The sequence below is a fragment of the Gymnoscopelus braueri genome, assembly GCF_963280865.1.
Source record: "Gymnoscopelus braueri genome assembly, chromosome: 7".
NCBI classification, from domain to species: Eukaryota; Metazoa; Chordata; class Actinopteri; order Myctophiformes; family Myctophidae; genus Gymnoscopelus; species Gymnoscopelus braueri.
In genome coordinates this window covers 26,703,591-26,726,414 of record NC_137608.1, presented here as the reverse complement: position 1 = coordinate 26,726,414, position 22,824 = coordinate 26,703,591, and the positions used below count along the sequence as shown (strand labels likewise).

At 42.0% G+C, this 22,824-nt stretch overlaps 1 protein-coding gene across 1 annotated transcript in view; it reads left to right on the top strand.

The window, feature by feature from the left end:
* grid2 (glutamate receptor, ionotropic, delta 2) overlaps window positions 1-22,824 on the top strand; it is a gene marked incomplete at both ends in the record, with an annotated part of 751,979 nt that overhangs the window by 509,930 nt on the left and 219,225 nt on the right. Inside the window, 2 exons of the mRNA XM_080434189.1 lie at window positions 3,477-3,530; window positions 13,239-13,412. Coding sequence (XP_080290315.1) covers window positions 3,477-3,530; window positions 13,239-13,412 — 228 coding nt within the window. The remainder of the gene's footprint in view (window positions 1-3,476; window positions 3,531-13,238; window positions 13,413-22,824) is intronic.

Here is a 22,824-nt window from a genome sequence, read left to right as displayed (position 1 = left end):
CCCTGTCCTTGACAATAACCAATATTACCGTTTGCATTCTGGACACAGGCACACACAGAGCAAAAATAATCCTAACAATAATCAAATAAAATGAAAACGTGACTTTTTTGTTAATGCCCTAGTTCAAGGTTGTCTTTATTGTTACGTCTTGTGTACAGGAACATAAAAGTGTTTATTTTGTTTTGATTTGGTTAGGATTTTGCTGTGTCCTAATAGAGACATCGGGTAAACCTTAGCTTTTAGTCTCTGTCTCTTGTCTGTCTCTGTCTCTGTCTCTGTCTCTGTCTCTGACTCTCTCTCTCTCTCTCTCGCTCTCTCGCTCTCTCGCTCTCTCTCTCTCTCTCTCCCTTCCTCCCTGGTTTCTTGTTTCTGTTGTAGCCATGTTTCCCGTAAGGCAGAGTGTTTTACGGTGTCTGACGACACTATAATGATGACTTTTTATGGAGACTCTGTGGGAGATTAAACCACTATTAGCCACGCGCCGCCACACTCTCCAGCTGTTTCATTTTGTTTATGGCTAAGAAGTGCTTTATGACACACGGTGCTATAGTCACCTAGACAATTACCACTAATGATATATGAGCACTGGTGGTATGTACACAGGAGAGAGGAGAGGGGAGGGGAAGAGAGGGAGGAAAGACGGGTGGCAAAATGGAGAGAGGGAAAAACAGAAGGGAGACGGATGAAAAGAAAAGAAAAGAAAGGAGGAGAGGCGCAGAGAGGAGACGGAGTGAGGAGATGAGGTCATGCGGTTTGGACAGGATGGGGAATGGAGGCCAGATATGATGAGAGGAGATGAAAAGGTGGGTTCGGGAAGCTTGCACCAAATAATAGTTAGAGATCAAAGGACAGGATGAGAGGAGACATTTGATTGAGGAAATATTAATGTGGCCAACTGAAAATGTGTAGGCTGGTGGAAGATTTCTAGCGATTTGACTCGAGTTTCTTTTGAAAAGAGATGGTATATACACAAGGAATTAGTCCGGCAATTCTGTCAGGGTGGTGGCTCTGTATCATTTATGATTTATATTTCATACAGTCTATGTAATGAATGCTGTGGTGGTAAGGGTAAAGCATTGAAAACTACATTAGGAAAACATGTGATTTTCCGTCCCCACTGAAGCACGTCACGCTCCGTCAAAAACATTCCTGAGATTCCTTAAATATCCTGACATTTGTTATGTGTGTGATATTATTTATTATGTGTGCCGAAGGCTCCCGGCGACGAAGGAGACGATAAACTATATACTCTTTGGATAGATTAATACCTTTGAACTGTCAGTTGGTGCTTCATAACCATTATGAGTAAAATTGCCAGACTGCGGCAATGTTTTTATTTTTGGAACACAGTTCTTATATGACATATTATTCGATTTTTTATGGGAAAACACTTCTATTACCCAGGGGGCGCGTTTTTGACGTCGGACTCATACTGCAATGCATCAGTTTTATGGTGATGCTATTGCCTACCTACTATTTACAAAACAGTTACGCAAAGCACTATCAAATAATACGTTCAGTGCAGCATCAGATGATTGAAGATAAAATTAGATAAACAGTTATTGATCTCCATGGAGGAAAGCAGGTGTCATAGCAGCAACAACAGTAAGCATGAAACACATAATAGATACAGGTAAGAGTAGAGAGATAAGAATAAAGCTTATCTGATCTGGTTGTAACAGTATATCAATTAAAAGTATTAATGTGCTATCTATCACCAGTGAATATACTGTATGACTATACATCTATGACCAATGGATGTACTGTATGAATGCATGTTCCATCAATTGTGAATATGAGACTGATATATGTACAGTACAGTGTCAACCAGCCTTCATCTGTGATTATTAGGATAATATACCACATGTACAGTCAGTCTATCAACAGTGAATATGAATATATGAGTATAATGTACAGTCTATCAATGAATATATGAATTCGAATGAATGACAGTGCAGGTCTAAAGTTCTGATATGGGAGTCTGCTGTTGGGTAGGACGCCTACAGTACAGTACTGGTTAGTAGCCCTGCCTGAAGCTCATGAGCCCAATATCACCCATGTGGCCAGGGGAAGATTCCCTCTTGTACGAGCGGTAGATGTTTACTCTCCCACGTGAGAGAGTGATTGTATATTAACTCCAACTACGGAGCTATAGGCCCTCTTCGCCAGCTTGTTCAGTTTGCCGGCATCCCTTGTGTTGATGTTAGCTCCCCAACAAACCACAACAAAGAAGAGGACACCGGCTATTACAGACTGGTAGAACATCTGCAGCAGCCTGTTGCACACGTTGAAGGCCCTTAGCTCTTTGTCTGTTACTGTAGAGCTGTGGTTCTCAAAGTGGGGTCCTTGAGGTGGTTCCAGATGGTCCCTAGCAAATATTTGTTAATATAGTGTAAAAAGTTGTTTAACCACTTGAAACCTAGTGCATCTGCAAGGTTGAAGATCTGCTTTTTTTTTTTTTATCTTGAAAAAATTTGGAATATTTTGTTTTCGTACAAATCTTGTATGGGGTCCCTTGCACATTATTATTATTATTTTAGATGCCAAATACTGTTACATATTAATTTGGTAGAGGGCCTCAGAGTTGTCGGTTCAGTCCAGTTTATTGTGCATGTGTACTCCCAGGCACTTGTATCTTTCCACCAGATCCAGATCCTCCCCTCGTATGGTGATGGGCGTTGGGCAATCTTCTTGCCCCGCCGGTACTCCACCACCAACTCCTTGGTCTTTCCAATGTTAAGCTGAAGGTGATTGCTGTCTCTTATAGGAGACATGCTGAGGCTGTGAACTGGGGGGAGGGGAGGAACAAGCTGCTGCCTCCTGGGATAGGGGGCTGAGGGAGGAGAGGTGTGGATGGGTGCACTGGTGCTAGTAGCTAGTTGTTAGCGCTTGAACTGTGTAATGTCACTGTCGAGCACGTCGCCATTAATAATTCATTTCCCCTTTCCGAAAGTGCACCTTTAAGGCGGTTTTCATTTTCCTGCAATAGTGTGTACGTGCATGTGCATGTGTGTGAGAGAGAGAGAGAGAGAGAGAGAGAGAGAGAGAGAGAGAGAGAGGGAGAGGGAGAGGGAGAGAGGGTGGGAGTGAGTGAAATTTGTCGATGTGTGTAATCTATGTAATATAATGAAGGTGAGGTGACATCAGGTGAAATAGCTAAACAAGTTTCACTTCATCCCAAGGCATGTGTGCGTGCCTGCGCCGCTGCGCCCTAGACTTACTTTTTTGTGTTTGAAAGCAATTTTGACTGATGCTCTGAGGGCTTGTAAATTAACTTTCCCAAAACAACCACACTAAGTATATTACTACCACTGTACTACTACATACACTACACTACACTACACTGCGTGCGTGCGTGCGTGCGTGCGTGCGTGCGTGCGTGCGTGCGTGTTCATTTACTTATTCTCCACCAATCATATCATTATGTTTGTCCTTCTCATCATTGCTAACCAATGGTATGTGTTTTTGTATTGCAGGTTGTGGAGACCAACTTGGTGGCCTTTGACTGTCACTGGATCCTAATCAATGAGGTGGGTGTTGTGATTTACACACACTACACAAAGCTTTCATTCTGTCACACTAATGTCTGCTTTTGTAGAATAATGCTGTAGCATTGGTAGTTCTTTATAACTTGCTATAATAACTTTATGGACATGTCGTAGAACTATATTAGGCTAAAACCAAAAATGTAATGCTTAATGCTTTGTAATGTGAGTGACGGTGATGCTAGCATGACTTACCTGAGCCAGTTGTGAAAGCTAGACTAGAAATATTCTTTCGCTGGAATCCCAAAGTAATGCTTCAACAAAATCAAAAGGTTATGAAGAATGTCATTCCCATGACAACACCTGGAAAACTACTTTCTTGAAAATCCATCTGTAGTAAACATGATTCTGGTGCAATGGAAACGTTACTAACCACTTCAACCCTGGCGTCCTAATTTTGGGCATGTCATTATAGGCAAAACTTTAAAAAAAGAAATTTGAAACAACAAAATTAATTATATTAAATAGCAGATCTACAAGCTCACAATACGTTGCACCACAACATGTTGTGTGTTAGGGTGGCTCAACAGCATGCTTTTTTGTTTTGTTTTGGCAAATTTCTTCATTAGCAAATGAGAAACAAGTATTCATCCAGACTATGGTATAAAGGATTTTAAAGAACAATGTGGAGGCGAAGAACGTCCAAGTAGTCCATACTAATTTCTGATGTTGGCTACTGATAATGTGTGCTAATAATAACATAGCCTGGTGGGAGAAAAATGTATGGCAAACTACATTTGTGTCAGTCTGTGTTTCATGGTGGCAAGCATGTAATGTACAGATGGTGGAGTGATACGAGTCAACATCACAGTATGGCTCGGCAGCCTCAGGCCTACAGTACTGCAATGAGCAGGGAGGTCACAGCAGGGGGTCCATGCTTCCACACAGAAACTGACACCCGATTAAATGAATCATGAAAAAGACATAGAGTAATATTTACTTTACGTTCACTTAACTCTACACGAATACCCTATCCATGCTCTCTGTCTCTCTCTGTCTCTCTCTCTGTCTCTCTCTCTCTCTCTCTAATTGACAATCTATGTTTTTCGCTCTGTTTTTCGTTACCCTATCCATGCTCTCTGTCTTTCTCTGTCTCTCTCTCTGTCTCTCTCTCTCTCTCTCTCTATCTCTCTAATTGACAATCTCTGTTTCTCGCTCTTTCTCCCTTTACTCCTGCTAGCCCAGCAGACTCCAATGATAAAGGCAACGATACAAATGCGCGCCTATTTTATGGTACAACAGACATAGTGTTTCTGTTTGAAGCCTTTTGTTAATATGTATGAGACGGGACCCCAGCTGAACGTTAGACAGATAACAACTTGGCCTTATCTGATACTGGTTGTTTGGAATGTCAATATTCCTTTGTAAAAAGATGTAGTCTTCCTTTCCCTCGTGCTTAATATGGATGAGGGTTACAATGGGGGTTGTCACAATTCAACTACATGACCCAGAAGCCCACCACCCCAGTTGTCTTCGCAACATGACTATGAAACGTAATGAGACTCACACCCTTATGATAGTAAACATGAGAGACTGTCAGAGAGAGGGAGGAAAAGAACAATGCGGCTTAACATCTTGAAGTCAGCCTTCTCTCTCAACCATAAGTTGCTAGCTACGCAAACGTGTCAGCACTTTCTCCTACTCTTTGAAATACAGTAGATAACACTGCAGTGTTGATGTCATAAGACTCCTCAACCATACCACCATCCTCTCTGTGTGAGTGTTATTATTATTTGTTATGTATTTTTAGAAAGATATAAGGAAAACACCAGTCTTCTCTCCAGTTCATGACTGCTGTTGTACATTAATATTCTTTTGAATAGGGACTCATTAAGATGATTTTATTTAAAGGCTAAGCGTACTGGACTATATAGCCTATATATTATGATCTCCTCACAACAGAACACTGGCGTTTAGGTCCAACATTTTTGAAAATTCTAACCCATTTAGACCTGGAACCCCATACGTAGGAGGCACATAACAGCTGGCTGGGCGTTTACCAAAGTCACCTGTCTTCTGGTCTGACGAAACAAATATTGAACTATTGTGTGTATGGAGGAACCCAGTCACTGAGCACCACCTAATTCAGTGGTTCTCAAACTTTTTCATGTCAAGGACCCCCATCTGGAAATATTCTGTGCCAGGGACCCCAATATGATATTTTTGTTAGAAATGTTCAAGAGTATTCCACATTTTAGAAAATAGCAGATATACAAGCTCTACTTTCAAATAGCCAATATAAATTAAAGTAGTTAAACTAATTTGGATGCTATATTAACACATTTTGCTGGGGGGCCCCTGGCACCCCCTCAAGGACCCCTGGGGCCCCCTGGACCCCAGTTTGTGAACCAATAACCTAATTAATACCATCCCTACAGTTTTGAGCCATTGCCGCAAAAGTTTAGAATGCAGTGAGACAATGACCCAAATCGTACCACCAAGAAAACTGGAGTGGCTTTGGGAAAACTTTGTGAAAGTCCTGGAGTGGCCCTGCCAGAATCCAGACCCGAACCCAATAGAGCATCTCAGAAGAGAACTGAAAATGGCTGAGTACCAATGCTTCCCATCCAACCTGAGCTTAAACAATTCTGCCAAGACGAATTGGAGAAACTTCCAAAAGAAACAGAGTGCCAAGCTTTTAGGATCATCCCCAAGAAGTCTAGAGGCCGACATGGCTGCCAAAGGTGCTTTAACCGAGTACTAAGTGAAGGGTTTGAATGCTTACTTACATACTTGCATACAAAAAAATAAAAACTAGTTTTACTTTGTCGTTGTGCACTATTGTGCAGTGTGTAGAATGGAGAAGAATTTTTCAATCCATTTTAAGAAGAGACTTGAGACATAATAAATATGGAAAAACTTGAAAGGGTCTGAAAACTTTCCGTGCACACTGTATTTGAATCCATTGTGCCATGTCAGAGTCTCTTTCTACAATGAACACTTATCATACTATCTCTCTAGCATTGGTTCCTTTGGAGCATAAGCATTCCTGTGTATGTATGTAAATGCCTTCTCCCTCCCTCTCCCCCGCGCTCCCCGGTGGTTTATTATGGATGAGGGGCCACAGTATGGTTGTCATAAGTCTGCTTTATCTACAGCCAGCAGCCAGACAGCCCCACTGAGGGGGAGTTCACAGTCCATAATTGATCATCCTTCCCCTCTCCATCTCCTTCGTTCTGCTCAGGATGGGGGGAGGGTGGTGATGATTTTCTTGCTGAAACTCTCAAGTTTGCGTTGTATATACATTACTCTATATCATGTCTAGTTTTACCTTCGCTCTTTTTTGACGTTCTTGGTTTTGCTCTCATTTTGTCTCATTCTCACCCTCACTCTTGTTTTTGTGATGTGTCTGTCTGTCTGTCTGTCTGTCTGTCTGTCTGTCTGTCTGTCTGTCTGTCTGTCTGTCTATACCTATCATACAGTGTTGGAAGTTACGTTGTCCTTGTGTGACGCCAAGTTGTAAATATAGTTATTATTCTTTAAAACCTAGATACTTCCCCATGACGTCTTTGAATTTACATCAACCCAGCTTCCTCTGGTCTCCTGGACTGTGCTAGCAGCAATGTCAACGGCAACGTCGGCCTATCGGTCCATTAAACACTTTGATCCCAAACAACGCAGCGAAAACTACTGAGCTGGTTGGATTGCCATGAAAATAGCTGTGCACATTCATGCACCCTGGAGACTGAGCTCTACTGATTTGCAGGGAGGGCTTTTAGACGCTTAGGCTGTGTCCACCAAAGAGTTATTTTTTTGTTTTTGTTTGTTTGCTGAAAACGCAAGGCGCTCTTCTAAAATGCTCATCCAAGTACCCAAAATATTCCAACCCTGTGTGACCAGATAAAAACGGCAGACGTGAATACACAGCGCAGAATTGACATTCAGAGCCTCGTCACGCTGCTGGCGTTTCCAGCATAGCATAAATATGCAGCGCTTCCATTGAAAACTATTCAAAACTCCTTGGTGGATACAGCCTCTTAAGCCCCATTCGTACGGGACTAGTATTACCTGGGGACCTCAAGTGATTTTTATTAATTGTGGATGGATGTTGTCTGTGATCTTAATCCCATGTACTTGGGCATCTCACAAATTTGGGGTCAATTCTTCAGTTCGGGCTGCATAACACCTTCGTGGCACCGCCGATCTGACCAATATGTCTGAGTCATAGTGTTGGGGAATTTGTCAGAGTACCCGTTGTACCCGTCTGTCTGCCTCCCTTGTGTCCATATTATGGAGATGATCTATTTCTGGCCGACCCGGCTAGAAACATATAGGTATCTGTCTATGCCTATATATGGGCATATCGGGTTTGTTTATGGTGATGTCAAAGTGACGTGGCTGTGGTCTGCCCGCCGCCCGTTTGACCCACCCACTAGCCAATTTTAATACAGTATATACATACTGTAGGGGGATAATGTCAGTAAATTCAAGTAAAACAAAGACTTGCATAATGCATAATGCATTGCAAATGTGTTGCAAATGTGTTGCACAAAACACATGATGTCAGGGGGTAATTTCTAAATGATATGAGGTCTCCGCATAATACTTAGGGCTTGAGTCACATTTAAAATACCCCTCTTAAAATGTCACAGGAGAGATTCTTCTTTGCTCACTTTCTCAACTCCACTGATGTATTCTGTTGTGCGCTCTCTCTCTCTCTCTCTCCCTCTCTCTCTCTCTTTCTCATTGTGCACCCATCATCCCTTTTGTGGCCGCCTGTGCCCCTGCCTCTTACTCTTACCCTCCAGTCTTTCGTTTGTGATAGTATAACTTTCATGAAGCTAAGGAGGAAAAACAGGCTTGAGGTTCAGTTGTGCGCCATCCTCTCTCTCTCTCTCTCATACTTACCTCCCTCTATCACCTACAGTACTTGCTCACCGTGTTCTACCCACCCCGCCATCCTCATTGGCAGTGCTGTTTGAGGACTTTATTGATGTTAACGATCACTGGCAGGTGATGGAAGAATGATACCACTTCAAAAGGAATGAGAGAGAAGGTTATGATGAAGTGAGGGAGAGGCAATAGAGTCCGAAGGTTTTGGTGTTCCAAGGTGGAAGAGGGGAGGCGTAGAGAGAGAAACGGGGGGTCCTTTGTAGAGCTGATATAGAGCCGGTAGAAACCGATATCGGTTTGACTATATATCTGATATTATTTGAGATTACTTGAAAACATTTGAAAATGTTCACTTGTAATTACAAGCCCAACATTTGTCATTAATTGTATTACAGTGTAAACTGTATGTTTTATTGCAATCATTTATAAAACATACAGATTTTTAATGTCTTAAAAGAAATTACAGACAGCTCACACATGGTCTACTTGGTAGGACCTAAAGTGGTCCTGCTTAGCTAAAGAGTAATGCCTGATTAAACGCAGTTGTACCCAGGGGTTGCGCACCGAAAATAGCAGATGTTCAAGCTCACAATGCATCACAGTGCAATACGTAGTCAACTTGTAGATCTGCTATTTTTGATGCACGACACCCACAGTATGTGACATATTGAGTAGAGAGAAATTTCACCATGTGGGTCTCATAAGGTGAATGTCAACTCTGCTGTCTCGCGGGATCGCTTTATTTCACGTGCGTGCGTGCGTGCGTGCGTGCGTGCGTGCGTGCGTGCGTGCGTGCGTGCGTGCGTGCGTGCGTGCGTGCGTGCGTGCGTGCGTGTGTGTGCACATGTCGCTTTCATTTAGGCTCAGCTCTGAAAAGGCTAACTGCTTTTAGAGCTTTCAGATCAAGTCACCATTGAAGTTACGCTTGTTAATTTATCCTTCAAGAGATGGAGAGAAGGGAGAACGGAAGGAGGGAATGAAGAAGGACAGATGAGGATGGATCGGCAAGTGTCTGTTAAAAGGACAAAACCTCACAAATCTCCTTTTCGATTTGTGTGTGTATGCGTGCGTTCCTGCTGAGGTTTAAATAAAGATTGATTGATTGATGTGTGTGTGTGGGTGTGTGTGTGTGTGTGTGTGTGTGTGTGTGTGTGTGTGTGTGTGCGTGTGCGCGCGCGTGTGCGTGTCTGGTCCATGGTGTGGAGTACTCTGGATAATTCCTGTCTGTTGATGTTTCTTTGCATGCCCTTGACCACCCACAGTGAATCTTAATTCAGTTCCTGGCCTGGAGATTTGCCTTTTTAGCAGTTTTCAGCATTTGTCTCAGTCTGTACTGTGTGGTTTTTATGTGCTGTGAAACTTCATCCGTATTAGGACAACTGTTTGAGAATAAAGCAGCACATACAACCGCAATTATTTGACAGTCAATACAAAGTAAAATCCTCACTGTTCATTTTTCTCTGAGAGTGTACAAATATAATCAAATGGAGCCCTAGGTTTTTAATAGTTATCTTATATCCACGCAGCACATTTCCATGCAAGATTGCCCACTGTTTATTGTTTATCTCTGTTTTAAATCCCAAATTAATAGCTTTTTAGGTAGGGCAATAGATAAGGGACAACTTTTTCTTTTTTACATACTAATCCATAATGTAGATAACAATATCAGTTGTTAAAAATATATATTATATGGAAATGACTTAAAATGAGAAAAGTTCTCCTCAACTGCTGATAAAGCAGCTCCTGGTATGAAAAATACTTACATCACGCATGGAGAAGTTATTACTTTTACACAGTGTTGACTGTACTTGGTATAATATTGGCCTATAAATGTCCTTTGTAAACGTCTCACATTCAAAAACCAACTGTAGTTGCAATAACCTGGAAGCCTTTCTACTGTATATTGAAGATAAGTATCCTTATATTTGTTTATATGGAGCTTGGGTGAGTTACCAGGGTTGACTAGTTCCTTGTGCACCACCTCATGAGAACATGCCTATGCCTGCGTATACCTCCTCAAATGTGTAGGGTTTGGCAATAATAATGATATTATATCGATATCGTGATATGAGTCGATGAAAAATTGCCAGAAATTGCCGTAAATAGCAGATCTACTAGGTCACAATGCGTCACATCGCGATGCGTTGTAAGCTCGTAGATCTGCTGTTTTCTCAATTTTTTACTGTTTTAAATTTTTGAAAAAGAAAACTTAAATTATCTTCACAATACGATATTATCATCACAATATAGATTTTGCACATATCACAAAGCCCTACATATATTACACTCATCACCTCCTCAGCTATTGCTGTGCTCATTGAAACATGGAACCCCTCACTCATTGTAACACACCAGGGTCTCCCATGCAGTTAAGAATTAGACCTAATGAAACATGCTTAATGTAAATCAGATCAGTCTATGATGTGACTCAGCTCCACCCTGCCATCCCCAAAATGAATGTCATTGTTCCCCCTTCTGCTAGCCCACGGCTTTTGATTGGTCTTTGGGGGGGGGGGGGGGTCCAGCGTTGTCCAATGTAAAACTCGAGTCACTTCCTGACTTGCCTACGTAATGGAAATACGAGTCAAATAGGACCTGCATGGCCAGACTGGGTAGCGAAGTGAGATTCCAGGCTAGCAGACCCTTATATTTAGCTGTATCCTCTTATGAGCAGGCTGGGCTTCATGTGACATTTAGAAACTGTCAATAATTGGGCGTGCATTTTGATTAGTTTAAGCGCATGGAAATGTTTGACAACCCAAGAGACAGATAATCAGTAGTACGATGTTGTTGACGAGTTGTGCGTGTGCGTGCGCGTGCACGTGTCTTACACACAGGGTCACATTCAGTAGGGGTGTGGGAAATCGATTCTCGCGATTCTCATGTTGGACGATTCAGAATCGATTCTTTCTTTTTTTGAAGTATTTTTGTTTAATGAAATTTTCGATTTTGAATCGGAATCGAGAATCGTTTGTTTTGAAAACATCTGGAAAAAACGGAATCGTGACCCCCAGAATCGGAATCGAATCGTGAGATAGCAGAAGATTCACAGCCCTAACATTCAGCCTGACAAAATGGGCAGATGAAAAGGATCAGCATGATCAGGGAGCAATCTCTGAATGCCCACATAAAGTGTGCAAACACACACGTATCATGCACACATGCATGTGCGCACACATACATACATGCGGGCACACATACAGGCACACATACAGGCACACACGCACTCACACACACAGAAGTGGTATTAGGTACACATAGCTACAAACACATGCATATGGATAAACAGACCCAGCACGTGCAGAGAAACATCGAGGGTGGTCTCGGTCATAGCAAAGCTCTACCGGGGACGATAAACGTCAGTTCTCATCTCATCACCACATGACCCTCTGCACTCGTTTTATGTCCCCTTCTCTACATCCATGGCTGGATGGACAAATAGAGAGAAAAGAGAGAGAGATTATGTTCTGAGGCTAAAATTAGCCATGATTTGTCCCCTGTTTTGCAAGGACATAGAGGTGTTGGGCACGAACGCATGCACACATGTGCACGCGCGTGTGTGCGCACACACACACACACACACACACACACACACACACACACACACACACACACACACACACACACACACACACACACACACACACACACACACACACACACACACACCCCCACACACACACGCACACATACTATTCTTCCTCTTCTGTCTATTACTTTATTCACTGCCATGTACCCATGCAATTTTTTTGTTAAAAACAACAACATACAACTGCACTTCACACTGTCAAAAGGGTAAACACAAGAAAGCTTTACTGGTGTGTGTGTGTGTGTGTGTGTGTGTGTGTGTGTGTGTGTGTGTGTGTGTGTGTGTGTGTGTGTGTGTGTGTGTGTGTGTGTGTGTGTGTGTGTGTGTGTGTGTGTGTGTGTGTGTGTGTGTGTGCGCGCGCGACAAGGGGGTTAGGGTTGCAGAGGGAGTTATTACATACCCACATATATTAAAATTATTAATTATTATTAAAATTCCTAAACGTAACATGGCCATATATAGAGAGGTGGGTGTCATGTGGCATGCAAACACACGTCACAAAAAAAGACGTGGGATGCAAACACACGTCACAGAAAAAGACGCTTCACGTAAACACTCGTCATAATGCATACATAATGCATTAATACAATACATTTTCTAGAGATGACAAAGATAGTTTTTCATTGTGCAGGGTGGTGATAAAAAAATACTGGCGCATAATAAACAATGCTTAAGAAACAACATATTTATGTGTAATATAAATTAGTGAGGCTTATTATGTCATAATAAATTATATAGTGAATTCTAGCCCTGGCTTTTTACGATGCCCACAGCGATGTATCATCGTGTACATTATCTGTTTATCTGTCTGTGTGTGAGTCTGTCTGTGAACAAAATACTGTTACTTGGATGGTTGGATTTTCATGAAACTTGTCGGGAATGATCAGTATAGGATGCCCCAACGGCTTGATTCACATTTGGGTCAAAAAGGTAAGACAATCAATCAATCAATCAATCAATCAAAGTTGTTGCATAGCAAACAAGATTGGTGTGGGCAAGGTTTGCCTCCCTAGGAGTGTTTGATTTAATTTTGTCTCATGCTGCAGTCACTGTATCAGCTTTGTCAACTTGACTGTTAGTCACCACAACCACAATTTACAAAGTCATTCATAACAGTCAAGATAATAAAGGCATTCATAAAGACAAATAAATAATTTTGTCCTTTTCCCCCCCACATTCCTACACTATATCCCACCCCTCCTTCCCTTTCTCTACCATCTGTACCCTTTGCCCCACCTCTCCTACTCTTGTCTCTGTTCTCACCCCTTTAGGAGATCACGGACTATGAACTGCAGGATTTGGTGTTGAAGTCCATCGGTCGGCTGACGGTGATACGCCAGACCTTCCCCATGCCGCAGAACACCACCCAGCGCTGCGTCAAACACAACCACAGGATCAACACCTCCCTCTGTGACCCCAAAAACCCCAAGTCTCAGCAGCTAGAGGTGAGCAACGGGCTTGTCACAATTATTACATAATCGCCTAATCACAATTACAGAATGATAATCGCAATTATTTTGCATTATCGTCATAATCGTTTCCATGTTGAAAAATGCTCCTACATTTTCAAACATTTTCCAGAAATAGCGGAAATAGCAGCTATTTCCACAGTTTTATCAAAGTAGTATCAAGTATCAAATTATTAAATACGTCAGTCATTTGTTCATATTTAAGGTATTTGTCATATCTGTGCTGTGCAATTTCTGTTTACGAAGCCTAAAAGCCAAACAGAAATGTATTTTTTATTTATGTTCCAATGTTCAATGCAAAAAACACAATTGAATCGTCCATCGCAATTATTTGGGTGACAATTAATCAAGTAAAGTTTCATGACCGTGACAGCCCTATGGTGGCATCAGAAAACGAACCGATCTATAGCCAGTGGCTATAGTAAGCGACGCACTCTGGGGGGGCCCCACCGCGGGGGGGGGGGGGGGGGGGCATTTACCGCACCGTACCCAGCACCATCTCCATTGCCGTTTGCGAAAGCCCCCCTCGTCCTTGCGTTGGGGCCCCGCGATTTTGCGCTACGCCACTGTCTATAGCAGAATATAAGAATATAACACACAACCAATAACCACTGTGACCTTCTGAGGCATCTCTGTGTGTCTGTCTGGCTCGCTGTCTGAATATATGTATGCACATGAGTCTGACCTTACTAGAGTCACCTGCAACTCTTTCAAAGTCACCTGCTCTTCAATTTATTCAAACATGGCTTGTGGGGTTCTGTTTCATTGTTCTGAAATGTGCCCCTGTGCTGTATTTTACCACTTCACAGCGTGTGTTTCATTTGAGTCGACTTCTTCTGGAACTGTCAAACAGCATCCTTCGCTCTGTCAAGCATTCTAAGACAGCTCCCAGTGATCTTGTATTAACATTCAATTAGAATTACTTTCACGCATTTAGCAGTCATTTAGCATAGTGCAAAATTGTGACAAGTGCAAAATCTGAGTTTTTTTGCACTTGAACAACCAGGGTAAATAGTCACATAAACTAAAAATCTAACCTAGCATGTCTAAACAACAAGCTGTCAAATGAACAGTTTCTCTCTCCAATCAAGGTGCTTCTAATATATATTTTTCACTACACTAAATGGAGCAGAGCCTTAATCAGTATCATCGGTAACACCTGTGAAGGAATTAACATTGGCAATGTTACGCATGGAACCCACTGGACGCACAAGCGGATGCTGCCTTACTTCCTGCTCCCATGTTTATGCATGCAGCCGCTCTCACTGGTTGTGCAAGGACGCTCAGCTCGCACACTTGAAGACAATTTTGACAGCCTACCTTGTCACCTTGTCACGCTTACATGAGCCACCTTCTTTCATTAACCCATTAAATTAATCTAATTGATGATTCATTAAGATGAGCGCTGATCGAAAGATCAGATTTATGTCCTGTTTAGTATAAATGATAGCTAGATTGTGACAACTATCTAGCTGCATGCTAGATAGTTGCATGTAACAGATCAGAATATGATACGATAGTTCTGCACTTGTGCGTTATTACATTCTGTACATGACAAATGAGTCCAGAGTGAACACATCAAAACCCACCACCGAATATCCGGAGGCAGAGCTTGTCATTCCATAAAGCTACAGAAATTATAGCCCTACCAACCATGATATAATGGAAAATATTCAGTAACATTTTACTTATCTTGTCTCGTATACTGACACATTCTAATGATACAGGCTCTGAGACAGTATAGAAAAGTAATCAGTTATGTCAATACTGATGATGACAACTTTTGGCTGCTTTCACGACAGCGACAAATGCGCTCAGAAAAAGCTGCTGGTGAGAACAGTCGCGCGCAAACCCGCGCGCAGAGTAAAGTGCGTGTGCAAATGCACATCTGTTGAGCGCGAGGCGTTACATTGCAAATCTCTTTATGTCATTATGGCTGCCATGAAAAATGTCTATTATGCCCTGGCTCCCTTATGTATCCCAAACACATAGTATAGTTCCATTAGAAGACAAAACAAAAATGGACTTGCGTGCACATTAGTTGGAGGCAACACAATTCATCAACAATATCATCACGGAGAAGACAGACTGTCACTTTTTTGTTTTTTCTTCCTTCCCTTCCCTCTCTCAGGCTCTCTTCACTTATTTGATTTTTGTGGATGTGTCCCCCGGGGCAGCAATATGTATACAATTCTTATCTCGTTGTGTGTGCGTGCATCACGGTGCCATCAAAGACACCAGGGGAAGCAAAAGGAGGAGAAAATGCGCTCTTATTTATGTGCTAGGACAGAATGAAATCAAATTAAAGTGCTGTTGATTTATGTGGATGCAGAGGTGGCCTGGAGGGACATATCTGATGAAAGTTGTAAAGTAATGTGTGGAAATAGAAATAATGGCCTTGATGTCTTGGCATTCCTAAGACAGTGCTGGCTGTATTTTGGATATAATGACATCAATTTGTTGAGGAATGTGTCCAAACTACATCTGGCATATACACAAATCCACGGAGCGCTGCCCTGCGCGCAGCCATTGCTGCGGTGTCAACGCTCCGCGGACGCGACACCGCAGCAATGGCCGCCTACAGGCAGCTACAGGCAGCGCGTCTGTGGATTTGTCTATATAAGTATATAGATTATCACATTCATCATTGTCCGGGGACGGTTGCCCAGGCATGGCCACATCAGTCCTTGCCTACAGCTTGGCTTTGATATGATGGCCCTCTGTTGGATAATGAGGGAAATTACTAATGTTGGGAGATCATTCATTTATCACATCCCCATGGCCTTATTTATTCACAAAGACAATGAGAAAATAGCATTTGATCAACACTAATTCAATAAATAGATACGGTCATTGATGATGAACTGCCTCAGCAGACAAAATGATTGGCCCACTGGAATTGTCTGAGTGTATGGGGAGGGAGCTGGCTGTAGGGCTGAATATCAAACTGGTTTGATTTTAAAGCACAATTCAAATTATAAAGAGAAATTGCATTTAAGTGTGTAATATTACAGTTATCTTGCTTTTTAGCTTGTGTTGAACAAAAAATACAACTGGCATTTCAGTGCCTCCTCTGTTGAAAACATAAACCACAGCATGCATACAGTACAGTATGGGTCATTGCATTGACACATAACTTAAAATTTATATATAACAAAATAAATGCATGCCTATTCTTGAGCTGAAAAGATCCAATAAATCAACATCAAACCACTATTCGATAAAAATATATATATATTTTTTTTAGTGGCTTTAGTTCTACAGCAGACACGCAGCTGTGAGCTCTGGTGTGACGTCAACTCGCATTCCTTGAGTCGAGTCATCAATGCCATTGAAAAAAAATCAAAACACTTTTTTTTTTAAATGTTATTATTTTATTTTTTATAATCAAATCGATTAATCGAATATTCGAATACTTATAGGTCGAATAATTCGAATACTAAAAATCACTATTCGTGAATGCCCTACATGGCAGAGAAGCTTGGAACCCAGTTCAGCTCCGGACAGAGTGAGAGTTGGAAGCAATCTAAAAAGCCCTGTTTGGAAATACTGTACGTTTTAGGTCAGTGAATGTCAAAATTGTGGAACCTCGAGACGAGTTGAATGCAAGCAATGTAAGCAACAGATGGCCTACCATTCATCCATCATTCCAGCCATCTTCATCAGCTTATCCAGAGTCGGGTCACTGGGGTAACAGTTCCAGCAGAGAATGCCGGACTTCCCTTGCCACATTAGCTACATCAAACTGGGGGATCCTGGGGCATTCCAAGGCCAGCGTGGAGATAGAATCCCCTCATCTGGTCCTTGGTCTGCCCTGTAGCCTGCGCTCAGCACCCTGAGGACCTCCCTAGGCAGATGCCCAGGAAGCATCCGTACTAGATGCCCGAACCACCTTAACTGGCTCCTTTCCATGTAAAGGAGTCTCTCTTCGAGTGTCTCCCGGCCGGGTGACTGAACTTTTTACCTCTGAAATGGCCTACCATTTCCCTCAAAACCAAATCAGTTTATTTTGCACTGCCCAACACACGCTTATGATCTGCAGCACTACAAGAGGCTTAGCATGAAGAAGCTCTCTACAGCCCGAAAGTTCTCTCTACTTTGTCCTCAGACAAGCCCTCCTTCGGCGTCTCCAGTCAACCCTGATTCTCCATGGGCATGCCAATATACAGGGTATGGGCGTATTCTAATGACATCAGGGATCTCCATATATGGGCATAAAAGGGACACAGGTAGTGAGACATACAGATATCTCCATATAAGAGCACAAAGGCGGGACATAGACAGACGGTACTCTGACAAATCCCTCGATACGATGACTCAGACATATTGGTCGGCGGTGCGACGTAGGCGTACTGTAGTTTTTAAATAATCTGAGTATTTCTTCCACCACTGAATATAGCTTATCACCCTGTCTGTCCTTTAATCTTTCCCCTCACCCAGGCCGAATAAAGACTGGGTTTTTGATAAATATAAAGTATGTTTGAAATACATTTATAAATGGAAAGCCCTCAAGGGAAAAGTATTTGTTTGAACCAGTTTGAGTACTTTTAAACGGATATACTGATTGACAACTGAAAAAGTAAATAAGGCCATTAATGGATCAAGGGAACCATGAGACCTGGTACTACCAGACCCCTAGTGGTTGAAAGATCAGAGCACTACGTCACGCTAAGCTTGGCCAATCAAAAAGAGGAGAGAAGACAGACCTCTTTTATGCCCATGTATGGACAAAAACGTTTGGAGAGGGGGACTGACAAAGCCTCATGTAGGCCCGACCCCCCTCTCCCCCTCTTTTATGCCCATGTATGGACGAAAACGTTTGGAGAGGGGGACCGACAAAGCCTCATGTAGGCCCGACCCCCTGGGTCTGGCAAAAATGGTCTTTGTTTATGTATGACTGTATACTTTAATTGAATCTGAGAATAGAAGGTGAAATTGACTGATGCTTGTATGGTCTTTCTCCCTCTTAAACACCCCTGTGTTTTCTACTTTTCAGGGAACAGTAGAAAACACAGTGCCCCTATGAGACAAAAACACATAAATATGAGCATGCCCTTGAAGCACTAAATAATATAAATCCAGCATACCCCATATGAATCAAATACAACTGTAAAAAATATGTATTATTATTATCATTATTATTATTATTATAGTGGTAGTTATAATATAGATATTCTGCTGAGCTTATAATGCATTATGACCAGCGCTTGAAATATGTCATAATTGTTATAAGTTGTCATACATGATTATAAACATTTATAAGGAGTGTTAAATAATGGCTTATAATCGCATTATAATGCATTGTAAATGTGCATATAATTCATTATAGACCCAACCTTCAAATAGTGTTACGTTACCTATTGGGTGGAAAGGCTATAATCAGTCAAGGACAATGCTTTCCATGAGAGAGGAGAGGTGTTTAAAACACTTTGTCCAACATAGTCGTGACCAACAGAGTGTGTGTGTGTGTGTGTGTGTGTGTGTGTGTGTGTGTGTGTGTGTGTGTGTGTGCGTGTGCGCGCGCGCGAGCGAGAGAGAGAAAGGGAGGGACAGAGGAAGTAGACGTAGATCAGCTCAAAGAGTGGCCCAGAAGAAGCCTAATTTCACACTGCACTGAAGCACATCAACACTCTCTCTCTAACACACACACACACACACACACACACACACACACACACACACACACACAAAGAATGGTTGCTTAGGTTGCAAAATTCTCTGTACATTCAAGGTCCCATTGGAACAGATGATTTTCACCTTAAGACTCACCATGTCTGCAAGTAGAGCCTTTCTTTCTTTCTTTCCTGCTTTCTTTTCTCCTCCACATCAAAGATGATGAGGGATGGGGGTGTTTAGTAGGGATAAAGAAAGCATTGCTGTCGGGCAGAAACCTCGTATCTCCATATTTCAACTTTTATGTTTTGTTTTTTTTCTGTACATGAATGCCCTACTTCATCATACAAGAGTTGTAACTATTTTAAATAGTTACTGTATAAAAATAATAATGAAAAAGTAACGGTTTTGGAAGGTTGCCACCCGACAGCAACGAAATGCAGACTCCATATGTGGAGGGGGCAGAGAGCAAGGGGATGAAAGCAGATCCCACTCAGCCTTACTTCAGGCTCCAGTAATTGTGTATTGTTTATGTAGATTGGTGAGAGTGCACACTAATGTAATTGCTACTGTCTCTCACATAGTGGGTGCTGCAGCCATCAGCAACTGTGTGTGTGCGTGTGCGTGTGTGTGTGTGTGTGTGTGTGTGTGTGTGTGTGTGTGTGTGTGTGTGTGTGTGTGTGTGTGTGTGTGTGTGTGTGTGTGTGTGTGTGTGTGTGTGTGTGTGATCATCTGTACTTCCGTATACTATGTGTTTGTTAATTTTATTCATACACATTGACACCATGGCATTATGCCATCTCTTAATCCATCGTAAAAATATTTATTGTACTTAAAATAATTGAGTTCAGCTTCATTGAGCTCTGTTCTGGAGTCATTTTTACAATAAGCTGCGTGCATCCCTTGTCGATATCAAATGCAGAGAGCCGTCCGAATCTCAACATTCAGAATGAGTTTAAATGACAAAACAACATTTTGAGAGCTTGTAGATCGACTATTTGTTGCACAATGATGTACAATATATATGGCTTAGGTGGTTAAGGTGCATGTCAAGGAATGTTGGATTCTGGGTGCACACACACTTTCGCTGTTGTAACCACCCTGCACTGGAAATTGGAATATCCTCTCAGAACCAAACCAGTGTGTTCCTGTTGTGTCATCCTCACTGACGTCCTTCAGATCTTAACGGTGAACCATAATTGCCATAGGCTATGAGTAGGTCCATACTGTATCTGTTGTCGACCTTGTGACATTCAAAGGACAGGTCACATCGCTCTAGATGGCTCAATTGTTGAATGGTTCAGCACCACCGCATATGGACAGCGACACGCCTTGTGAGAGAACACAAGAGAGCAAAGTACTTTGAAACTTTCTTTAAACTCCAAATAACAATAGACAAGATAGATATGCTGGCCTACAACATTACACGACATATTCAAAGAGGCAAAAATGACAGAGAGAGAAAGACAGACAGAAAGATAGAAAGAGACGATGATGCTTGTCTCCCCCCCCCCCTTTTTTATGTCCTTTGGGGGAAAAAAGGGGAAACACTGCATTCACATCAACAGCACAACATCAACCTCGCAGCTTCTTTAAAAGTAACCACAAGCAACAAGGCAAACTTTGTTAAACCTTCACAGGGGTAACAAAATAAAACCAACTACATGACACAAAGCCATTTCAACCCCATCCCATTTCACACTGGACAGAGTCCAGTGTGCAGGTACTGTTGATTACACTGTCACTCCACCTGGCCTCCATCAAGAAGTGGACATCAAAGGAACCAAGATTAGAAAACAAACCCACGAACAAAAGTACTGCCGTAAATCTACATGTATAAAATGTTCCACTGCTTCAGCCTTTCTTCTGTAGCAAAATACTTAAATCAATAATGGAACATAATAATAATAATAATAATAATAATAATAATAATAATATATTATACATTGCATTAAATCACCTGTCCGTTGAGGGAGCAGATGCTTACTGTTACTATTACTATTCATACACTGGATTTGTATACCAAATACATCTTTGCATAATAAATCTGTAGAAGTGTTTGTATCTGAATCCCAAAGAACCTGTTATGAATGTTCAGTTGTCTTAGTGATGATACACGGTGACCTTTGTTCCTCAATGGCCACGTCAGTTGAGCTATTGAGACTATTATTTAGTGAGTGTGTGTCCACTCGCATGCATGTGAACGCGCGCATACATGCGTGCAAGCAAGCTAGCACAGAAACAGTGCGGTTGGACTAATGGCCTCTCCATCCTATTCATTACATTGTTTGTTTGTGTGTGTGTGTGTGTGTGTGTGTGTGTGTGTGTGTGTGTGTGTGTGTGTGTGTGTGTGTGTGTGTGTGTGTGTGTGTGTGTGTGTGTGTGTGTGTGTGTGTGTGTGTGTGTGTGTGAATGAGTGTGCGGTAGGCAATTAGTCATGTGTGTTTGTCACTCTATTTATTATCCTCTCATTAACATGGAGACAACAGGCTCAGTAAATCACACATTAATCGATCACATACTTAATCACCCCGCCCTCCTATTTTCAGATACAGTGGCACCCAGAGTCTATCAATTCCTTTAATGAATTTCAGCCTAAAATATTTAGTATACACTAGTGTGCGTCTGTGTTTTTGTGTGTGGTGCGAGTGCGCAAGCACGCATAGTCGCATACAGTAGTCCATGCGTTGCGCATGGTTGAGTTTGTGGTTATACAATGTAGGTGATTGACCTTCCACACGCACAGGTGCACAGAACATAAAAGAGGGTAATTTTAGCTCAGACTGGGGGATAATTATATGAACATTAACGCCACTATAGGACTAACCATCTCACTGCGAGGAGAGGTGAGAAAGAGAGCAGTCATGTCAGAGAAGCGGGTGAGCAGAGCTGGAATTGACAGCCTGCTTGCTTGCTATAGGGTTGTTGTGTTGTTGTTGTTTTCTTCTTTGATTAAAAGCCCTGATGGGAAGTGAGGCAACAATGGACAAGGAGGAGCAAAGGTCATACAGCTTTTATAGTCTGCAAGCAAGAGAAGCATGTGTTCACACTGCCTTCCTCCCACGCTGAGAAGCTGGCATCCCACTATGGAAGTGTGATGTCCAGCTAAGCTATAGCCTACGCTGCACTGATGCCATCCTACTGCTGCTCTTGCGTAAACAAAAATACTAGTGCTGTCAGGCGGTTACAATTTTGTAAACCCTGTCTACAGGGTTTAAAATTCTTCATCACCACAACTGTTTTTCATCATTTTGTACTCCCAGAGGGCCTTTTTTAAATTAATGTGAATTTGAAAACTGTGAGAGTGTGTGGTTGGGGGGGGGGGGGTCACCTCTGCATGCTGTCCACACTCCACACAGACAGCACTATTGCTGCAGAGCAAGCCTGTACAGATAATGAAATGCCATCAATTATACTGTAGAACGGTTCATTACATTTCCTTAATTTTTTTGTATTCAGTTGAGACAGAAAAAGCTTCCTACGCAGCAATGCATTGTTGTTATGAATACAAATACATACACATGACTCTTCACTTGGCCCGGCTCAGTTTAAAAACTACTATGATTGGGCCATTGTGTGGAATTGGTGTACTGGAAAAGTGCACTCTTTTACATCTGTAATCTTGTGATGCTGACTCTGATAACTGCCCTTCACATGATGTACAGTATGCTAATGGTTAATTGCATTTATATAGTGCCTTTATAAGCACTGTTACGATGTGTGTGACATTCACCCTGTTCACACATACATTCATACACTGGAGGTAAGGTACCAA